The 20,416-nt window shown below is 45.1% G+C and overlaps 1 protein-coding gene across 1 annotated transcript; it reads left to right on the top strand.

The window, feature by feature from the left end:
• The first annotated feature begins 3,224 nt into the window (after nt 1–3,224).
• Nucleotides 3,225–18,885, top strand: setd6 (SET domain containing 6, protein lysine methyltransferase). Its single transcript, XM_073069654.1, has 9 exons — nt 3,225–3,350; nt 5,388–5,477; nt 12,225–12,369; nt 14,493–14,634; nt 15,102–15,296; nt 17,003–17,132; nt 17,239–17,419; nt 17,512–17,654; nt 18,422–18,885. Exons 1-9 carry the CDS (start codon nt 3,324–3,326, stop codon nt 18,728–18,730), a joined length of 1,362 nt encoding a protein of 453 aa, XP_072925755.1. The 5' UTR covers nt 3,225–3,323; the 3' UTR covers nt 18,731–18,885.
• The last annotated feature ends 1,531 nt before the right edge of the window (nt 18,886–20,416 follow it).

The raw sequence follows: 20,416 nt of genomic DNA, 5'->3' as shown, positions 1-20,416 counted from the left end.
GAAACTTACCCAAAAAAACAACTGGCTACTATAGCTGGGCGAGATGGTCCAACTAAGTATTAGGCAAAGAGGGATGAACACTGAACTGTTGACATCTCCGGTTTTGATTTTTTTAGTTTTTCATGCTTTACAGTTTTCCGTGTTCTTTAGGCTCTACTGTGAAAAAAGGAGTATGTGATTCACAAATCAAACATATCAGTTAAATTCTCATTTATGTGAGCAAAGGGTTTAGGCCGAATACTTTTTCAAGGTACTATAGAATAATACAGTGCAATACAGGCCCTTCAAGCCCATGATGTGTAGAACTTTAATCTGCTCTAATAATAATCTAACCCTTCCTTCCTACATAGCTCTCCATTTTTCTATCATCCATGTGATTTTTCTAAGAGTTGCTTGATTGGCTCTAATGTATCTGCCTCTACCAACACCCCCTGGCAGGGCATTCCACTCACTCACTGCTCTTTGTGTACAGAGTGGGAGCCCTAGCTCGCTCAGTGATCTTCATAAAACAGGCCCTCGGGTACGGAGTTACTGCTCAGAAATTAGGGACAACCCTGGGAATTACAGACCAATGTGTCATTCTTCAGTGATGGGCAACCCCTTGAGTGAAGAAGTTCCGCCACAGGTTCCCCGTAAATATTTCATCTTTCTCCCTTAACCCATGACCTCTGGTTGTAGTCTCCTCCAAACTCTGGAAAAAGCCTGCTTGCCTTTGTTCTATCTATACAGTACCACCGAAATTGTGCTGAGGTGAGGGCCAGGGAAGTATTTTTCCTGCTCCGTTCGGCGAGAGGGCGCTGTGAGAATACAGGTGCGGGAGATGGAGGAGATGCGAATCCATCAAACATGGCGGGGGTTAGATATGTTTCCTGAGCAAGGGAAGCGTTTGAGAAGTCAGCGGGATGTAGCAGGGACAGACAGAAATGAATGGTGTCCTAACAGGTGACGAGGATGGGAGATGTACTCAAGGTCGCTGTGGGTTTATCGGTGGATAGTTTGTCTCCTGAGATAAATAAATGAATGAACGAGGACCTCTACCTGCCTCGATAAATCTAAACCTGAAATCTATGGCCTTGCAGAAAATGGGCTGGATCACTTCACTTGCCTATAATTTTCAGGATATGGTGGTCGAACCCGAGTCGTACATACAGTTACAGGGTCGTAAACTCAAAGTGAGAGACCTTATCGGGGTTATAAACGACATATGCCAGTGATAATTAAATCTGATTCTGAATTTATATAGCTACAGACATAGATATAAAGTTACATAATTGTAGTCATAAAGTTACGACTTAAAGAGCCATAGACATTCCGGCCGAAAGTTGGGGAAACGCGTTGTCAAACAACTCCGCTCCATTCGTCAACAGCGGAACTTCCCGGTGTCCAAACCGATTTCCATTCCCGATCCAACACGTCGGTCCATGGCCCCCACTTGTGCCGGGATGAGGTCACCCTCAGGGTGGGTGTGGTGAACTACATATACCTGTCTGGACACGCCCCCCCCACTGACTGCTCCTGTGGCCCCTCCCACGGACCCCGGTATAAAGGCGATTGGAGACACAGCCCCGGCCTCAGTCTCCAGGATGTTGTGTCGTGGTCATTTGTTGCTTGTTCTTTCTTCCAGCCAATAAAAGCCGGTATCTCGCCTCACGTCTCCGAGAGTTATTGATGGTGCATCAATGGGGGAGGAATAACATATTCCATCTGGGTAGACTCCAACCTGGTGGCATGAAAATCCATTTCTCCTTCCAGTAAAAACATTTTTCTCCCCCCACCCTCTTCTATTCCCCACTCCGGCCCTCACCTGACAATTACTGGACTTCCAGAAAGCTTTTGATAAAGTCCCACATAGGAGATTAGTGGGCAAAATTAGGGCACATGGTATTGAGGGCAGAGTACTGACATGGATTGAAAATTGGCTGGCTGACAGGAAACAAAGAGTAGTGATTAACGGGTCCCTTTCGGAATGGCAGGCTGTGACCAGTGGGGTATCGCAAGGTTCGGTGCTGGGACCGCAGCTGTTTACAATATACATTAATGATTTAGATGAAGGGATTAAAAGTAACATTAGCAAATTTGCTGATGACACAAAGCTGGGTGGCAGTGTGAAATGTCAGGAGGATGTTATGAGAATGTAGGGTGACTTGGACAAGTTGGGTGAGTGGGCAAATGTATGGCAGATGCAGTTTAATGTGGTTAAATGTGAGGTTATCCACTTTGGTGGCAAGAACAGGAAGGCAGATTACTATCTAAATGGAGTCAAGTTAGGAAAAGGGGAAGTACAAGGAGATCTAGGTGTTCTTGTACATCAGTCAATGAAAGCAAGCATGCAGGTACAGCAGGCAGTGAAGAAAGCCAATGGCATGCTAGCTTTTATAACAAGAGGAATTGAGTATAGGAGTAAAGAGGTCCTCTGCAGCTGTACAGGGCCCTTGTGAGACCCCATCTGGAGTATTGTGTGCAGTTTTGGTCTCCAAATTTGAGGAAGGACATTCTTGCTATTGAGGGAGTGCAGCGTAGGTTCACAAGGTTAATTCCCGGAATGGCAGGACTATCATATGTTGAAAGATTGGAGCGACTGGGCTTGTATACACTGGAGTTTAGAAGGGTGAGAGGGGATCTGATTGAAACATACAAGATTATTAAGGGATTGGACACACTGGAGGCAGGAAGCATGTTATCGCTAATGGGTGAGTCCAGAACTAGAGGCCACAGTTTAAGAATAAGGGGTAGGCCATTTAGAACAGAGATGCGGAAAAACTTTTTCACCCAGAGAGTGGTGGATATGTAGAATGCTCTGCCCCAGAAGGCAGTGGAGGCCAAGTCTCTGGATGCATTCAAGAGAGAGTTAGAGAGAGCTCTTATAGATAGCGGGATCAAGGGATATGGGGAGAGGGAAGGAGCGGGGTACTGATTGTGGATGATCAGCCATGATCACAGTGAATGGCGGTGCTGGCTAGAAGGGCCGAATGGCCTACTCCTGCACCTACTGTCTATTGTCTATTTGCCCTGGGTCCCCTCCTCCTTCCCTTTCTCCCACGGTCCACTCTCCTCACTTCTCCCACCCGCCTGCTTTCACCCAATACCTTCCTGCTCAGTCCTGAAGAAGGGTCTTGGCCCAAAACATCGAACGTTCGTCCATTTTTACAGATGCTGCCTGACCTGCAGTTTGTGTGAGTTGCTTTCATCTTGCGTGCGAGTCGTGCCGCTGTCCCTTTAAGGGGCGATACCATCCGGAAGTGATCGTGTCGAAGGGGGCGGGACCTGGCTCTCCAAACGGAAGTGATCGGCGCGAGCCGGTTTGGTTGTCACTATGTGAGAAGATGGCGTCCGCGGCGAAGAGGCCGAAGGTGGGTCCGGATCCCAGGGGGCAAGAGGGAGGGAAAGTGGAGGGTGGAAACCGGCTGCAGCGGAGGGAGGGTGGGTATCGATAGACGGGGAGGCGCTCGGCATGTTCCATCGGCCCGAGACCGCAGTCAGTCCGGGCTGTCACCCTGATCGAAGCAGCAGGCCCCTCGGTCTCTCGTGTGGTGGCGGCCTGCCTCCGTCCAGCCGTCCCAGGGTCGAAGACGTTCAGGGGTTAATTGTATCGTCGAAGTAGGTACGCAGAATTCAATCCTGAAATTTGTCTTACCCAGATTACCATAAAATATAGAAAACCATAGAAGTAGTTGAAAGAAAAACATCAATCACCCCCCCCCCCACCCGCACGGAAAGAAAAAGATACAAAAAATCGCAAACCTAGTCCCTCCCGTCACAAAACTAACAGAACCTCCCCCCCCCCCCCCCGCCCCGTCAATCCGCAAACTGAAAGAGTGGGCGAGAACATGAGAAAAACATAGAACTGAAAGAGGCCGAGATGAACTACAGCCCAATCCATGAATCTCACCATTTTGGTAACATCCCCGAGAGTTTCAGGACCCAAGGACCTCACATCCAACACAGAACAAGGCCCTTCCGTCCAATAACTCTGCTGCTCACCAACTACCCATTTAGACCATACGAGGGAACCGAACATGCCGTTTCATCATGGCTGATACAATTTACCTCTCAGCCCCTTGCCTTCTCCCCGTACCCCTTCATGCCCTGACCAATCGATACCAACCTCTGCCTTAAATATGCATAAAGACTTTGGCCTTCATAGCTGCTTGTGGCAAAGAATTCCACAGATTCACTGCCATCTGCCTAAAGAGATTCCTCATCATCCCTGTTCTAAAAGGACACCCCTCTATTCTGAAGCTGTGTCCTCTGGTCTTACACTCCCCCAACATAGGAAATTCCTCTCTACATCCACTTCATCAAGATCTTTCATCATTGGAGCAAGTGGGGGATGATAGGTGACCTGTCAGGGGTGTATAAATAAGATGATGAGAGGCATTGATTGTGTGGATAGTCAGGCTTTTTCCCAGGACTGAAATGGATAACACGAGAGGGCACAGTTTTAAGGTGTTTGGAAGTAGGTACAGAGGAGATGTCAGGGGTAAGTTTTTTACGCAGAGAGTGGTGAGTGCGTGGAATGGGCTGCTGGCAACGGTGGTGGAGGCAGATACAATAGGGTCTTTTAAGAGATTTTTAGAAAAATAGAGGGCAATGGGTAACCCTAGGTAGTTTCTAAAGTAAGTACATGTTCGGTACAGCATTGTGGGCCGAAGGGCCTGTATTGTGCTGTAGATTTTCTATGTTTTCTATCATTCAATAGGTTTCAGTTAAGTCACCCTTTATTCTTCTGAATTCTAGTGAATACACAGGCCCAGAGCCATCAAACGCTCTTCATGTGAGAAGCCATTCATTCCTGGAACCTTTTTTGTGAACCTCCTTTGAACCCTCTCCAGTTTCACCAATTGACAGCAATCCCACACTTTATCTGCCCTCTCCCATTCCATTCAACAGCCGTCAGATTCAGACCTCATCCACAGACTGGCAGCATGTTACATTAGCTGGAAACTCGAGCTCCTGGGGAGAATCCATGTGCTCACAACAAGAACCAGATTTGACATAGACACCACCCAGGGTTAAGATTCTCCGGTGCTGTGAGGTGGAGTCTCTAGCTTGATGTGGTTCCATGCCTTAAACAACCATCCCCTTATTCTCAGTCAAGGGTGGCACTCTCCCTGTATCCAGTCTTTCAGCCCTCCAGATGGACTCTGTGTCATCTGTGATCTGAAAACCCTGGGCTGCAGCTGCTTTAATCTTGTGTCTGTGGGAACTCATGCCACGGCTAGTGTAACCCAGAATGGGGTCAAATTCTGGCTGTTTCTTTTAAACTGGGGGTTGTTGAGGTCATACTTCCATGGGATTGGTTACCTCGTCACTGGGCAGGAGCCGAGAGGTAATAGCTGCTGAACCAGGAACCATTCTGAGGCTGTGATCTTTGATGTTTATTGCAGGTGGAGGCTGCAGTGGGCCAAGGTACTGAAGAAGTGCTGAGCCAGTTTCTGACCTGGTGCAGGCAGTCAGGGCTGGAGCTCAGCCCCAAGGTGAGCTGGCCATCTTTACTTTGTTGGGAAATTTACAAAGTATAGATAAGCAGGACTTCAGCAACTGGGGTGTTTCCAGTTGCTCATTCATCCTTGCAACACTTCGGGCTAGGTACTTTCTTGCTGGGGACTCTGGGGAGGGCAGCATTTTGTACAGCCAACTGACAAGGTTTCCTCCCCACTCCTTCCCCAAGCAAATACTTTATTCATAAAATAATGCAATTGGCCAGTGCCAGTCATTTCACTGGCTGTGCTAAACTTCATTTACAAAGTTCACTTGTGTGTCCAGTTCTGGTCACCAAGTTACAGGAAGGAGGGGAGTAGTGACAGAGAGTGCAGAAGAGATTTGCTGGGCTGTTATGCAGAATGGAGGGTGTTTTTACAGGGAGATTGGATGGGCTAGCTTTAGTAGGTTTACACATTATGAGGGGCATAGATAGGGTATATAGTCTTTTCTCCAGGGCAGGAGAGTAAATGTAGTAGACACAGGTTTCAGGTGAGAGGGGAGGAATTTAAAAGAGATCTGAGGGGTAAGTTTCTCATACAGAGAGTGATGAATATTTAAAATAAGCTGTTGAGCTGGTGATGGAGGCAGATAGAATTACAATGTCCAAAAGATATTTGGATAGTACGAATAGTTTAGAGGAATATGAGCCTGAAGTGGCAAATGGAGCAGTGTGGGGGCATCATAGATGAGATGGGCTGAAGGGCCTGTTAGTGTGCTGTATGTACCTGAAGTGAAGGGCTTGAAAATCTTTACACAGAGCCCAGGCTGAATTGATTGGCAGTGTTGGCCTTTAGTTGGACAGTTGTTGATGGGGCTGATTACACATGAAGATGGAACAAGCTTCACAAAAGTACATATATGTCATTGTAAATGCACCTGTCAGATAGATAAACACACAAAGGAACAGCAAGCTTGGATTCTCAGGATAAGAACAAGATGAATTTGTTCTCTCAGCCTCTCAATCTTTAACATTCTTTATTCTGGAGAGCTGTGTCTGTTGAAATTAATTTTTGAAACAAAGGAGCTGAGACCAGTGGTCACATCTGCCCCAGTGTTGGAATCAGCTGGAGAGTCTCTCTGGCCAAGTAAATTTGTGTATTTATAATGCAGGTGGTATAAAAGAGATGGAAATAGACTTTTATTTGGTTCAGTACGATACTGAGGTGCATTTGGTCTGGTTTGGTTTCAGTTGATTAGTCCTTAGACCTGAGGGAAGGGGAGCTGGGGGGACCATATAACCATATAACCATATAACAATCACAGCACGGAAACAGGCCATTCCGGCCCTCCTAGTCCGTGCCGAACTCTTAATCTCACCTAGTCCCACCTACCCGCACTCAGCCCATAACCCTCCACTCCTTTCCTATCCATATACCTATCCAATTTTACCTTAAATGACACAACTGATCTGGCCTCTACTACTTCTACAGGAAGCTCATTCCACACAGCTATCACTCTCTGAGTAAAGAAATACCCCCTCGTGTTTCCCTTAAACTTTTGCCCCCTAACTCTCAAATCATGTCCTCTCGTTTGAATCTCCCCTACTCTCAATGGAAACAGCCTATTCACGTCAACTCTATCTATCCCTCTCAACATTTTAAATACCTCGATCAAATCCCCCCTCAACCTTCTACGCTCCAATGAATAGAGACCTAACTTGTTCAACCTTTCTCTGTAACTTAAGTGCTGAAACCCTGGTAACATCCTAGTAAATCGTCTCTGCACTCTCTCTAATTTATTGATATCTTTCCTATAATTCGGTGACCAGAACTGTACACAATATTCCAAATTTGGCCTTACCAATGCCTTGTACAATTTTAACATTACATCCCAACTTCTGTACTCAATGCTCTGATTTATAAAGGCCAGCGTTCCAAAAGCCTTCTTCACCACCCTATCTACATGAGACTCCACCTTCAGGGAACTATGCACTGTTATTCCTAGATCTCTCTGTTCCACTGCATTCCTCAATGCCCTACCATTTACCCTGTATGTTCTATTTGGATTATTCCTGCCAAAATGTAGAACCTCACACTTCTCAGCATTAAACTCCATCTGCCAACGTTCAGCCCATTCTTCTAACCGGCATAAATCTCCCTGCAAGCTTTGAAAACCCACCTCATTATCCACAACACCTCCTACCTTAGTATCATCAGCATACTTACTAATCCAATTTACCACCCCATCATCCAGATCATTTATGTATATTACAAACAACATTGGGCCCAAAACAGATCCCTGAGGCACCCCGCTAGTCACCGGCCTCCATCCCGATAAACAATTATCCACCACTACTCTCTGGCATCTCCCATCTAGCCACTGTTGAATCCATTTTATTACTCCAGCACTAATACCTAACGACTGAACCTTCTTAACTAACCTTCCATGTGGAACTTTGTCAAAGGCCTTGCTGAAGTCCATATAGACTACATCCACTGCCTTACCCTCGTCAACATTCCTCGTAACTACTTCAAAAAATTCAATAAGGTTTGTCAAACATGACCTTCCACGCACAAATCCATGCTGGCTACTCCTAATCAGATCCTGTCTATCCAGATAATTATAAATACTATCTCTAAGAATACTTTCCATTAATTTACCCACCACTGATGTCAAACTGACAGGTCTATAATTGCCAGGCTTACTTCTAGAACCCTTTTTAAACAATGGAACCACATGAGCAATACGCCAATCCTCCGGCACAATCCCTGTTTCTAATGACATCTGAAAGATCTCCGTCAGAGCTCCTGCTATCTCTACACAAACTTCCCTCAAGGTCCTGGGGAATATCCGGTCAGGACCCGGAGATTTATCCACTTTTAAATTTCTTAAAAGCGCCAGTACTTCCACCTCTTTAATTGTCATAGGTTCCATAACTTCCTTACTTGTTTCCCACACCTTACACCATTCGATATCCTTCTCCTTAGTGAATACCGAAGAGAAGAAATCGTTCAAAATCTCTCCCATCTCCCTCGGCTCCACACATAGCTGACCACCCTGATTCTCTAAGGGACCAATTTTATCCCTCACTATCCTCTTGCTTTTAATATAACTGTAGAAGCCTTTCGGATTTACTTCCACCTTATTTGCCAAACCAAACTCGTAACTTCTTTTAGCTTTTCTAATCTCTTTCTTAAGTTTCCTTTTACATTCTTTATATTCCTCGAGCAATTCCTTTACTCCATGCTGCCTATATCTATTGTAGACATCCCTCTTTTTTCGAACCAAGTTTCTAATATCCCTTGAAAACCATGGCGCTTTCAAACCTTTAATCTTTCCTTTCAACCGAACAGGAACATAAAGATTCTGTACCCTCATAATTTCACCCTTAAATGACCTCCATTTCTCTATTACATCCTTCCCATAAAACAACTTGACCCATTCCACTCTCTCTAAATCCCTGCGCATCTCCTCAAAGTTAGCCTTTCTCCAATCAAAAATCTCAACTCTAGGTCCAGTCCTGTCCTTCTCCATAATTATATTGAAGCTAATGCTATTGTGATCACTGGACCCGAAGTGCTCCCCAACACATACATCTGTCAGCTGACCTATCGCATTCCCTAACAGGAGATCCAACACTGCCCCATCTCTAGTCGGTACTTCTATGTATTGTTGCAAAAAGCTATCCTGCACACATTTCACAAACTCTAAACCATCCAGCCCTTTTACAGAATGAGCTTCCCAATCTATGTGTGGAAAATTAAAATCTCCCACAATCACCACCTTGTGTTTACTACAAATATCTGCTATCTCCTTACACATTTGCTCTTCCAACTCACGCTCCCCATTAGGTGGCCTATAATACACTCCTATCAGTGTTACTACACCTTTCCCATTCCTCAATTCCACCCAAATAGCCTCCCTAGAGGAGCTCTGTAATCTATCCTTCCAAAGCACCGCCATAAGATTTTCTCGGACAAGCAATGCAACACCTCCTCCTCTGGCCCCTCCTACTCTATCACACCTGAAGCAACTAAATCCAGGAATATTTAGTTGCCAATCACACCCTTCCTGCAACCATGTTTCACTAATAGCTACAACATCATAATTCCATGTATCAATCCACACTTTAAGCTCATCCACCTTTCTTACAATGCTCCTAGCATTAAAATAGATACATTTAAGATACTCTCCACCTCCTCCTCTCTTTTCATCCCTAGCAATGCATTCAAATTTATTATCCTTTTCTTTCTTCTCCCCTACAACTTCGGGCTGAGCGCATCCCTCCTCCATCACCTGCCTGTCCTCCCTCACACACGGTCTACTTACTTGCTCTACTGGTGAACTAACCTCCTCTCCCATAGTTTCCTCAAATTGATTTCCGCCCCCCCATCTTACTAGTTTAAAGTCTGCCCCGTAGCCCTAGCAAACCTCCCCGCTAGGATATTGGTCCCCCCAGGATTCAAGTGTAACCCGTCCTTCTTGAACAGGTCACGCCTGCCCCAGAAGAGGTCCCAATGATCCAGAAACTTGAATCCCTGCCCCCTGCTCCAATCCCTCAACCACGCATTCATCCTCCACCTAATTCCATTCCTACTCTCACTGTCGCGTGGTACAGGCAGTAATCCCGAGATTACTACCTTTGCGGTCCTTCTTCTTAACTGCCTTCCTAACTCCCTATACTCTCGTTTCAGGACCTCTTCCCCTTTCCTACCTATGTCATTGGTACCTACATGTACCACGATCTCTGGCTCCTCACCCTCCCACTTCAGGATATCTTGGACGCGATCAGAAACGTCCCGGACCCTGGCACCAGGGAGGCAAACTACCATCCGGGACTCCCGATCACCTCCACAGAACCGCCTGTCTGAACCCCTGACTATCGAGTCCCCTATTACTATGGTCCTCTTTCTTCTATCCCTACCCTTCTGAGCTACAGGGCCGTCCTCTGTGCCGGAGGCCCGGCCACTGTCACTTCCTCCAGGTAGGCTGTCCCCCCCAACAGTACTCAAACATGAGTACTTATTGTCAAGGGGTACAGCCACTGGGGTACTCTCTAGTACCTGCCCCTTCCCCTTCCTGATCGTGACCCACCTATCTGCCTCCCGTGGCCCCGGAGTGACCACCTGCCTGTAACTCCTCTCTATCACCTCCTCACTCTCCCTGACCAGGCGAAGGTCATCGAGCTGCAGCTCCAGTTCCCTAATTCGGTCCCTCAGGAGCTGCAGTTCGGCGCACCTGGCGCAGATGTGGACGTCCGGGAGGCTCGGAGACTCCAGGATCTCCCACATCCGACACCGAGAACAACAAGCTGCCCTCACACTCATACCTCCCGAATAACTGAAAATAACAAGAACTAAAAGATAAGCCTACTGTGCCCTCTTCCGCCTAAGCCCTCTGAGCCCAAGCCCTACACTCTGCTCCCGACTCACTCCGCTGCCCGCAAACGAAGCTGCCCGCTGCTTAAGGCTGCGTTCTTTTTATATCTTCCCTCCTTCCCAGGCCTCCTTCACGCGCCTGCGCAGTCCCGCCTCTCAGAACTCCGATCTGAGAAGCAATTTGAAAATGGCCGCCGCCGCACTTCTTCTCAGCCTCGCTGTCCTCTTCCAAAAGAGAACTGCCTCACTCCTTCTCTCCTTTTTATATCTTCCCTCCTTCCCAGGCCTCCTTCACGCGCCTGCGCAGTCCCGCCTCTCAGAACTCCGATCTGAGAAGCAATTTGAAAATGGCCGCCGCCGCACTTCTTCTCAGCCTCGCTGTCCTCTTCCAAAAGAGAACTGCCTCACTCCTTCTCTCCTTTTTATATCTTCCCTCCTTCCCAGGCCTCCTTCACGCGCCTGCGCAGTCCCGCCTCTCAGAACTCCGATCTGAGAAGCAATTTGAAAATGGCCGCCGCCGCACTTCTTCTCAGCCTCGCTGTCCTCTTCCAAAAGAGAACTGCCTCACTCCTTCTCTCCTTTTTATATCTTCCCTCCTTCCCAGGCCTCCTTCACGCGCCTGCGCAGTCCCGCCTCTCAGAACTCCGATCTGAGAAGCAATTTGGACTTTGTGGTTCTAACTGCCATTCAGTTAGAATGGCACTCCTGTTTTTGTGGATGTTTGCGAAGAAAAAGAATTTCAGGATGTATATTGTATACATTTCTCTGATGTCAAATGTACCTTTGAAACCTTTATATATCAGCACTGCAGCAACTCTCTCTGCTCTTAGAGCATCCCTGCGGCCACCCTCATGATAATTGCTCCTGTTCTTCTTTATGTACCCATCATAATATTGTTTCACATAGAATGGTGGTATTCAGTGTGAACTGTGGTCATTTGGCCCAGTTAATCAGGCTCCTTGAACTATCCCACACTTCTCCAGAAAACTCTGTGAGCTGATTTTCTCCACACTCCTTCATATTGTGTGCTTAAAAATAACACACTTGAAAATGCTCCCAGATCCTCATGTACTGTACAACTGGCCAAGCATTCTGAATCTGTGACCCTAGATACAGTTGCAAGAAAAAGTTTGTGAATGTTTGGTGGAGGTTATTGCTGCTAAAAGAGGTTCTACCAGTTACTGAATACAAGGGTTCACATACTTTTTCCAGCCTGAACTGTGACTGATTAAAAGTGAATTCAATAAAGACATGGAAAGTACAATTGTTCTTGTGTTATGTTTAGGCAGATTGTGTTTGTTTATTATTGTGACTTAGATGAAGATCAGACCACATTTCATGCAGAAGGGTTCGACACATTAGATTGGGGTATTGTGATTTGTATTCTGAACCTTTGATTTTTTCTCCTCCCTCCCTCCTCAGGTACACTTGAGCAAGGGTGGCACTGTGGAGGGTTATGGGCTGGTGGCAAACAATGACATTGAAGAGGGAGAGCTGTTATTTTCTGTTCCCAGGGCAGCACTACTCAGTCAGCATACCTCAGCAATCCAGGATTTACTAAAGAGAGGTACGTCAGCCAGAATCTCTGCTGGTTTAAGTGTCTCACCTTTCATCCCAACCCCACTCACAAACCATGGTTACCCACTGTACCTTGGGCAAGGAAGAAGTAAATTGGGTGGAAATTTGTAAGTAGCACAATCCCAGCTTCTCATGTATACTTCGCCATTCTTGTGGATCCCCGTGATGTCCAGATAGCTCAACTAAATGATGATTGATAAAATGCTAGTACAAATTCTCTGCTTTTGCCTTTGTTTATGAAGCCAAACCTTTTTAATGGTCTTGATTTATCCTGGTACCCACATCTCCTTTAATATTGTATTGTTTAGATAATGTATATCATCGCTACTAAAAATTGCTTCACACTTCTGCGGATTAAATTGTTGTAGGCTTCTCCTTGGATGGTCCTTTAGCATCAAGGAGAACTTGCACCCACGTCAGAGGTGACTGGGACCTAGAGATTTTTCTGTGGGTTGGGTGGGAGGTGCATGAAGGGTGGGTTATTCTTTCTACCTGGTCCAGTGATCCGAGATTCTCCACACCATCCTGAAAGCTCCTGCTCTCCTGACTTTCTGTAGTTGGGGGCTGCTAAGGATAATTGGGCGATTCTGCGTAGTAGACAGAGTGAGGGATTGGAAGTGGTGTTTGATCTCTTAGAGTATCCTCATTCTTTATCCTTCACTGTAACTCTTCCCTTTTTCTGCTAATATTTGTTAAACTTTACTCCGGTCATGGTCATTCACGTGATTTTATAAACTCTTAACGATCATTCTTCGATCTCTTGTCCTTGTTATCCAAGCCCTTCAAGATTCCTGTGAATCTTTTCTGTACCTTGTGATGGTGTGCCGATCAGAGCTGCACAGGATATTCCGGCTGTGGCCCAACACCTGGACTGAGTGAGAGCAGTGATACTACCTTCATCACTGTTTGTCTTATCTGTGTGACTAAGCATTCCACTGAATAACTTCATCAAATCAGATTTCTCCACTCTTATTAATAAGTGAACTTTGTTCACATAAATTATCACTTTGTTTTATTCAAGGTTCAAGTTTATTAAAACATGCACTGGAACAACCAACACACTCCAGTGTGTGCTGGGGGAAGCCCGCAAGTGAGAGCACTAACATAGCAAGCCCATCACAGAACACGAGCAAAACAAGCCCCTTGCCTCCCTCCCACCTGTGCACATACAGTTTTTTTCAACCCCAGGGCAGGTCTCCGGCCTGCAGACCACCCCCCCACCAATGGATTCACAAAGATTTGCAAAACCCAACCAAGAAAAAAAAATTTGTTCAGGTGTATCCAGGGCTGCTGAATTAGGTGTGTCTGAAATCCAGTACCCTGGTGAAAAACACCGGCCTTACTGGTAGCAAACAAAACAACTAACTGCTTTATTACTCACACTATTTCTGGGAAACGATCGCTATGAACAATAGACTGCAACTTCCCTTTTGAACTGCCTGTGCGACCCAGCATTATTACAGGGTGAACTGAAGTCTCAAAGGTGCAGGATAGTTGTGGTGGGGCCCAGGCCTGAGAGTGAGGAATGATCCAATGTTTGGCTGTTGCTGGAATGTATTGGAGCTAATTCTGAGTGGCAGAGTCAAGGTTGCTGGGGCCTGAGCTCAAGAGCATGGACTGAGTTAAGTGCTGGGCGAGATTGGAAAGGCCAAGTATGGGCCAAACTGAGATGGCGGGCCCTTGGCCTGAGAGTGTATCAAAGCAGCAGGGCCTATGTCTGAGAGTGAGGAATGAGCTGATGCTTGGCCAATTCATACACCAGGCCAGACTGAAAAGGTCAGGGTGTCGGGGCCAAAGGTGAGGTGCAGCTCAACCTTTCTCATTTCTGTACTAAACTGACGCTGTCATCTGCACAACTCAGACAGCCTGTCGTGATGACAGGCTTTGTGGCTGTGAACTTCATTTCTGAGTGGTATTTGCTTATTTATTGTTTGCATGATTGGTTCTTTTCTTTGTACATCAGGTGTTTGACAGTTTTTTTTTAGTGAGCCCCATTGGGTTGCTTTGTTTTGTGGCTGCCTGTAAGAAGACTGATTGAATAGAGTATCTTTGGACAGATGAGGTTGTACGTCCTGTGAAGAGCAGTGCTTTAATGGTTGGGTCTATTTTTAGAAGAGGCAGCGTTGGAATGCCGGTCGGGCTGGGTGCCACTCCTGCTTTCCATGATGTTCGAGATCACAAGCAGCAAATCCCACTGGAAGCCTTATTTCTCTCTCTGGCCTGGCTTCAGCACCCTGCACCACCCCATGTTTTGGTAAGGGTTGAGGGGGGTTTTGGTGAGGGTTGAGGGGGGTGGGAAGGCTGATGACCTTCGACTGGTTACCTTGGTTAAAGAAACCACCTGATGGACAGGTAGTGCAGCTGCCTTCTTTGGCTTTGTGGTAATTCAGGAAAGCATCATGTTTCTGTACAAATATTGTCACCCCCTTGACTTAGTGTAGAGTTATGGCGTGAGCTACTATTGGGCTTGTGTATGGGATTTCTGGAAAATCTGGTGGAATATTGTTGTTTGGGAAAGTTGTACCAGGGATGGAGATAGAAATCTGGATAAAGTGGGAACCCTCTGTAATTTTACTTCCTTTTAACATTCAGTGCTTTGATTCAACATTCAAAACTGTACAAGTGTAGGGACAGGCCCGCCTGTTTCCCAGTGGCTGTTGGGGTCCTTGAGGTGAGGACCAGAGGTGTGTAACGTGTGTTGTATTTTATTTGTTTCTACAGGTCTGAGGAGGAGAGGAATATGCTTCTGCTCGGCACAGGCGTGCCACTGGCAGTCGAGAAAGACTTGATGAACATTGAAGAAGAGTACAACAGCATAGTGCTGCCTTTTATGAAATGTCATCCTGACATCTTCGACCCACATGAACACACCCTGGAGCTTTACAAGAAGCTGGTGGCATTTGTTATGGCTTACAGGTGAAGGGCCAGCTGTCACAGTCTCCTGTGTGCTTCAGAGAGGAGACTGCTCTCCAGCCATCCATGCTGAGAACTGTCCCTCAGATGTTGGTTAGTTGGTCTGAAAAGCTACCTTACGTTCATAGCTTAGAGCAGTCAGTGAGCAAGGCTTTTGATCTCCAACCAGTCACCAAGGATTGGATAGAAATGCCGGCTTTGCCTTTGATTAAGGAAATGTTCCTGCAAAGATTGTGTGTTCAGCTTGGGGATATATTTTTTAAGAGCTTTAAGCTTTAATCAACTAGCCTGCCAGACTTGCTCAGAGTAAATAGTGGCAATCTGAGCTATGTTTCCCAAGCTCAAAATACTCGTTGCCGAAGGAAGGGCAGCAAACAAGGACTGAGGATCAGAGTGCAGTCTCCATAACTCTTTCTGAAGCTCCAGCCACTGGGATCAGTGCCTTTACTACAATAATAAAAAAAACAAATGTAGAAAATATCCAGCAGGTCAAGCAGCATCTGTGAACAGAAAAATAGGTTAATGTTCCTGGTCTCAAGATGTTCTCGGGAAATTCATGGAAGAAATGTGGCAAATGTTCAGGGGATACTTGCGTGGAATTCTGCGTAGGTACGTTCCAATGAGACAGGGAAAGGATGGTAGGGTACAGGAACCGTGGTGTACAAAGGCTGTAGTAAATCCAGACAAGAAGAAAAGAGCTAACGAAAGGTTCAAAAAACAGATCTAGAAGATTATAAGGCTAACAGGAAGGAGCTTAAGAAATTAGGAGAGCCAGAAGGGGTTATCAGAAGGCTTTGGCGGACAGGATTAGGGAAAATCCAAGACATTCTTCCAGTATGTGAAGAGCAAGAGGGTAAGACGTGAGAGAATAGGACTAATCAAGTATGACAGTGGAAAAGTGTGTATGGAACCGGAGGAGATAGCAGAGGTACTTAATGAGTACTTTGCTTCAGTATTCACTACGGAAAAGGATCTTGGCGATTGTAGCGATGACTTACAGTGGACTGAAAAGCTTCAGCATGTAGATATTAAGAAAGAGGATGTGCTGGAGCTTTTGGAAAGCATCTATTTGGTTAAGTCACCGGGACCAGACGAGATGTACCCAGGCTACTGTGGGAGGCAAGGGAGGAGATTGCTGAGCCTCTGGTGATGATCTTTTGATCTCCATGATCATCTATGGGGACAGGAGAGGTTCTGGAGGATTGGAGGGTTGCGGATCTTGTTCCATTATTCAAGAAAGGGAGTAGAGATAGCCCAGGAAATTATAGACCAGTGAGTCTTACTTCAGTGGTTGGTAAGTTGATGGAGAAGAACTTGAGAGGCAGGATTTATGAACATTTGGAGAGGCATAATATGATTAGGAATAGTCAGCATGGCTTTGTCAAAGGCAGGTCGTGCTTTATGAGCCTGATTGAATTTTTTGAGGGTGTGACTAAACACATTGATGAAGGAAGAATGTGTATATGGATTTCAGCAAGGCATTTGATAAGGTACCCCATGCAAGGCTTATTGAGAAAGTAAGGAGGCATGGGATCCAAGGGGACATTGCTTTGTGGATCCAGAACTGGCTTGCCCATAGAAGGCAGAGTGGTTGTAGACCGGTCATATTCTGCATGGAGGTCAGTCACCAGTGGATCTGTTCTGGGACCCTTGCTGTTCGTGACGTTGCTAAGACATAGTAGGACTCAGATTGGGCTTTATATCCACAGTTTCCAGGAGCCCTCTGAAGATGATGATGATGATGATGAAGACGAAACTCCAGACCCTCCCATGATGGTCCCTCTGGCTGACATGTTGAACCACGTGGCCAATCACAATGCTAACTTGGAATTTACACCGGTGAGGAGATAGAGTTGGGAGTTGAGTCCATTAGGGAATGAAGGTACTTGGAGTGGATTGTATATGTTCAATATGAGTAATGATATGTTTCTGTGCATGTTCACAGGACTGTTTGAAAATGGTTTCCATCAAGAAGATCAGTGGAGGGGAAGAGATATTTAACACATACGGCCAGCTTGCCAACTGGCAGCTCCTGCACATGTATGGATTTACCGAACCCTACCCCAGCAACACACATGAAGCCCTGGATATCCGAATGCTGACTGTGTACGAGGCTGCCCTGCAAGGTTGGTTGTGAAGCAAAGCATCCAACTCCAGCACGATTTAGGAAACTGCCGTGCAGAAGAGATGTGACTAGATTGTTTGTTTGTGTTTTAAGCTGCAAAGACAGAAGAGGAGAGAAGGTTGCTGGCTGAAAAGTGGGAATTCTTGACTGAGTTGGAAATAGTCCAAGAAGAAGGGGATTTTGTTATCGGGCAGGATGGAGTCCTAACAGAGGAGGAACTTTATAGTACCCTTAAGGTGAGGACTGACTGTTGTTAAAGCTGTGTACCTTATGTGGAATCCTGTACATACAGCTGTAATAGTGTATTAACTACATTTTGTAGATACTGTTCCATGTTTGGTATATTTATTTTAGAGATGTTGTGGTGAAAGGACTTGATGTAGACGTTCAGAAGCATGAAGAGTACTAATGGTTTCTCTATTGCTTAAGGAAGAGAGCCCTGAGTAGAGGAAGCAAGGTCAATGGCAAAAGAAGCAGAGGCAAGAAACACTTTTATGTTGGTGTAATATTCTGGAAAGGACAGTCTTGACAGGATGATGGCAGCAGATTCAGTAACTTTTACAATTTGGATAGTGTGGTCTTACAGTACCAGTGAATCAGGTTCAATTCCCGCTGCTGCCTGTAAGAAAGTTGTGCTCTCCCTGTGACCGCGTGGGTTTCTTCAGGGTTCTCTCGTTTCCTCCCACAGTCCAAAGATGTACCAGTTGGAAGATTAATTGATCATTGCAAATTGTACCATGGTTAGGCTAGGATTAAATAGGGCGATTGCCGGGCAGCCTGGCTTGAAGGTTGTATCTCAATAAATAATAAATAAGAAAGATTCAAATGTAGGAGTGGAATTATTTGGATAGGTCTCACAAGGCTGGCACAGAAAGCACCTCATCTGATCTTGTCTTATAAAGGTATGGGATTTGCAGATTTTAATTTTGATTAAATAGCGATGTTTCAATTGATCTCTATTGCTAGCTAACATTGGTACTATTCTGTCATCACAAATAACCAGGTTTTGAGTATGTCAGTGGAAGAATTTGAAGAATACAAAGCGAATGATGGGTGGGAGGAGGAGGAGGAAGGTGATACTTCTGCTCTTACCAATTCTGCGATCCCCAGCCTGAAGTCTGACTGGAAGCAACTTCTACACAACACTGTGAGAATGAGGCTAAAATCTTACAGCTCCGGTCTGAAGGAGGAGGAAGCCATATTGGCTGACGTGGAGAAATACCATCAGCTTAGTAAACGGGAACGCGATTCTCTGCAGGTCCGATATGCACAGAAGATGATTTTGCATCGGTTGTTGCAGCTCACGGAGTAATGGTAACAGCAACTGAGGACTAATACCCCGTGAATGCCAAGGTGAAGGATTCAACAGAAAACATTTTTTCTCTGGAAAAATATATTTTGTCACTTTTGTACAAGTTCAAAATAAGAGTTATAAAACCAAATAAACTAGGTAATGTTTGTAATCTCTTTAAGAGTTGGCTTGCTACTCAATACTACTAATTCTGTACCCTTAAGAAGTGGAGCATGTTTTGTGAGGAATTACAAAATGGACTTTTCATTTCTTGAATCCAGTCCCTGTGGCTTTTCACAGTGGAATTGAGTCTGAAATGAAATGTTTTAAATCTCAATCCACTATTTACATTTAATTTTTTAAGCTGAAAATAATTTTCATTCCAAAATTTCATTATCACTTAGAATTCATGAAGTTCAACTTTAGCTTTTATATTTTCCTTAATGATTAATTAAATAGGCAGCTGTAATGAGCAGTAATTACAATGGTGGTTTGGTCAGCAATGCAAGTTACTAAGTGGTCAGATAAGATCTTCCTTCAATATATCAGGTATTAAGATTTTAAATATTGCCTTGAATTTAAGTGAAGTTGTGTTTTTTTAAGAGAAGATTAGATTAAATGCAAACACAAAGAAAAACCCTTACATTCTGCTAGACTGCAACATGATCTAAGGAGATAACGAAACTCCTCATAATGGCTGGATAGGAAAGGGGAGAGTAACCTGGGAATTTCAATAGATACAACAGCCACATCCAATGGGGAAGTAATCACAGGTAGAACAATATGGAGATGGAGATACCAAGTTTTGGCTGAGTCTAATGCATATAGGAGGACTCGGTGAGGAAAAACAACTCAATGGGAAACATACTAATGGTATGTTTGGCATACTAATGCTAAACATACTTTGGCAGCTTGGTCAAGTTGGGGAGTGGAAAGAAATGTTGTAAAAACAGTCAAAGAAAGGGTAAACAGTTTATTTTTAAATCAACCATGAAGAAGTCCTGAAGGTTGCATTAGCTTCCAGGGTTAAAGACTTTGCTCAAGGGCAGCAGCTGGTGGGAGTAGAGAATCCCTTTGGTGTGGTTCATGCCAAAACTGGAAATTTAACATAAACTGCTTGGAATGTGCAGCAAGTCAGACAATATCTTGGGAGTTGTTGGGTTGGGGGGTGGGAGAACTAACATTTCAGGTCAGTGACTTTAATCAGAATTCCCTTTGTTCCATTTTCTGTATGTAAACTTTCAACCATCTTGATCACCTAAAGTTTCTTTACCCAAATTTCACAATAAGATTTAAAAACTTACACACCAGTACAATTATACTGTTCAGCTGGTTTAAGCAGTGAGCCTTGAAGTACACAGGTGTAGGAACAAGAATGCACAAGTACCACAAAAGCAAGGTCTGTAGACATTTAGTGTTTGTTCACTCAGTGGTAATCCCCATCTAAAGAGACACACCATACTGTGGTAAAATAAGCTTTATAATTGTAGAAACAATGCACCTGCACAATCCCTTCAGCAACCAATTGCTACAAAGGGGGAAAAAAGTGGTTAAAACAAAAACAAAACTTCAAAACATAGAAACCTGAGTGTTAATGTATTTTAGGAACAAGGTGTACAATTTTTGGTTATCAGGAACAAGATAATATTCTCTCACCTCTATCCATGCATTAACTGGGCTTTTACACTCATGTAAATTGGAAATCAG

The sequence above is a fragment of the Hemitrygon akajei genome, chromosome 17 (genome assembly GCF_048418815.1).
Source record: "Hemitrygon akajei chromosome 17, sHemAka1.3, whole genome shotgun sequence".
Taxonomy (NCBI): domain Eukaryota; kingdom Metazoa; phylum Chordata; class Chondrichthyes; order Myliobatiformes; family Dasyatidae; genus Hemitrygon; species Hemitrygon akajei.
This window is presented reverse-complemented; position numbering and strand designations above follow the sequence as displayed.